At 47.9% G+C, this 2,326-nt stretch overlaps 1 protein-coding gene across 8 annotated transcripts in view; it reads right to left on the bottom strand.

Moving 5' to 3' along the window:
* Positions 1-2,326, bottom strand: part of LOC102371371 (multiple epidermal growth factor-like domains protein 6) — a 316,432-nt gene extending 314,106 nt beyond the window's left edge. For 6 of the 8 annotated variants that reach the window (XR_003092868.1, XM_025198034.1, XM_025198038.1 and 3 more), the window contains exon 1: positions 1,702-1,938. Coding sequence is in view for 6 of the 8 variants with exons in the window: in XM_025198034.1 (XP_025053819.1) it covers positions 1,702-1,841 (140 nt within the window). In the remaining 2 variants the exon portion in view is untranslated. Of the gene's footprint in view, positions 1-1,522; positions 1,563-1,701; positions 1,939-2,201 lie in introns of those variants that run through there. The other 2 variants (XM_014517486.2, XM_025198039.1) reach the window with 2 other exon arrangements.

Here is a 2,326-nt window from a genome sequence, read left to right as displayed (position 1 = left end):
CATTCCTGTTCCGATCTTCACTCTGGTGTAGCTACACACCACAGCATCACCTCAAACACAGCCCACTTTTAAACAGCAAAGCTCATTGTCACAAGGTCCATGGCTTTAACAGAAAATGTAGGTAGCTTCTCATAAAAATGAACTAAGCAACAAGGATTTAGAAGAAAACAGTATACTTGTGAAAGAGCACTGAAAGTTCTACTATGAACCCATGAGGGACTAATTGTCTGGAAACAACTGTTGGAAATAGCCAATCACCCTGAAATCTGTTTTACATCAAAAACTTCTCCTTGGGGGCTTGGAATCAAATGCCCCATGTCAACACAGAATCATTGTTTTTCTAGCAAGAAGTAAGTTTCTGAGTTACCAAATATGAAGAGCACACTGTACCTTCTCAGACAGATGAGACTTCAACCAGAAATAAAGAATTGAAAAGGAAGCAGCCAGCATAACACACTCTTACTGGGACATTTTAGCCCCTTATGCCACTGATAATTTCCTATGTTAAAAGTCCATCGTACATGACATTTCACAATAGAGAAAGACTATGGGGACAAAAGAGCCAAATTATTTGCTCCCTCCCACAGTTTCCCAGTCAAAGCCTGTGCTACCCCAGGTCAAAAATCAACACAATCTCTCTTCGAAAGATAAAAATTTTGTTGTGGGGCACCTAAAATGAAACCAAGGAAACAGTACGGGATAACTGCGGAAGAAGGGAAATCTTTCCTTTTTACTTGCTCTGCTTTAAAATACCATTCAGAGTTGTAGTCGCAGCTCACTCTCCATCAGAAAGATACCATCTGAAAGAAACACCCAAGGCTTTGCTTACAGGTGTTTTTTTCCATTCTAGACCACTCCCGGTTAGCACTCCCTGTCCTTATGGCTTGAAAACAGTATGAAATCATCACTACACTGTTATCCTTTCAAACAGCATCTTCTCTCTAGTCTTTCCATAGAGACCTTTTTAAAAAAGGAAAACTGAATAAGCAATCAAAGTTATTTTTATGTCAGAGTCATTCCTAAATAACATTCACCAATACATATCTTAACCTTCAGAACTGTAAAATCGTAATTAATGTAAAACTACTTGAATCAAACATGAAGTTAAGTAGCAGTGAGTCAAGGGCATGTCCCTATATCCACGTCATTATTTTAAACTAAAGAAGTCACATAGAAGATTTTTCTTTAAAATAAAAATAGTTTGCCAATCTGTACTCAGAGTATTGCATGGGGAATCCACAGACCAGTAACAGGAGTCAGCTGTCTACCTGGAGATTTAGAGCGTGCAACACAGGTGGTGAACAATGTGACGAGAAACAGGCTATAGAAAGGGAGAGCAAGCTGAGAAACAGAGCTGTAAATTTAAAAAAAAAAAAAAAAGAAGAGAGAGAGCAAGAGCAAAGTGGGAGGCGCCGTTCATGCCATTATAGTCTAATACTAATATTTGGAAAAAGTGTCAGACTGTTTACACAAGGGCCCCTCCATTTCCCTGTAACATTAAGGCTACAAAAAGCCAAGAAACCTTTCCACGAATTGGTGCTGACAAAGATAAACCCAGCCAGGATTTCTAACCCAGGTTTCCAGTTGCCTGTGCCCCTCGCCTAAAAGTACAAAGTGCTGCTAGAGTTGCTTTTCGATGCATCCGTCTTCCTCACAGCTCAACGTGCCACATCATCCTCGGTATAAGATATTTCCACTCACCTGCGTGTCTTGGGAAACCAGAAGTGCCACCGGCTGCCCCAGTGCTGGCGGGCACCCACCCCTTTGTCTGCGATGTCGCCTGGCTGCTTCCCCCCTCCCTTTGGTCCCAGCCCCTTGATTCCTCCTGGCTGGATGAACATTTCACTAGAGAACAATGCTCTCTACTCCAGCCCCGCAAGCGGAAAGGGCTGCTGAGCCCGCTGCCGGCTGCCCTCTCCCCGGAGCGGCTCCCGCTGCAACCCGCTGAGCCGGTCCCGAGTCTCAGCCGGGCTCCGCAAGAGAGGAGCGGGCTCCACCGCGGGCGCGTCCCGGGCACAGGGCTCCGTCCCTCCACACCGCATTGCCAGCGGGGGCAAGCACGGAGCAAGGCTGGAAAGCCCTTTCCTAGGGCATCACCTCCCCGTCTTACAAGGACCTCCCGCCGCAGGCAGAGACAGACACCCAGCCTTTCCCCGGCGGCTGAGCGGTCGAGCCGGGACCGCGGCGCCCCCCGCACTTACATGCCGGGCTGCAGCGCGGCGCTCGCCCAGGCGGCCAGCGTGCAGGAGGCGCACAGGAGCCAGGCTCGCGGGCTCATCTCGCCCGGCAGAGGCGATGCCGGCTCTCAGCTGCCCCCCAGCCCCGG

Source organism: Alligator sinensis, unplaced genomic scaffold, assembly GCF_000455745.1.
Source record: "Alligator sinensis unplaced genomic scaffold, ASM45574v1 scaffold787_1, whole genome shotgun sequence".
Taxonomy (NCBI): Eukaryota; Metazoa; Chordata; order Crocodylia; family Alligatoridae; genus Alligator; species Alligator sinensis.
This window is presented reverse-complemented; position numbering and strand designations above follow the sequence as displayed.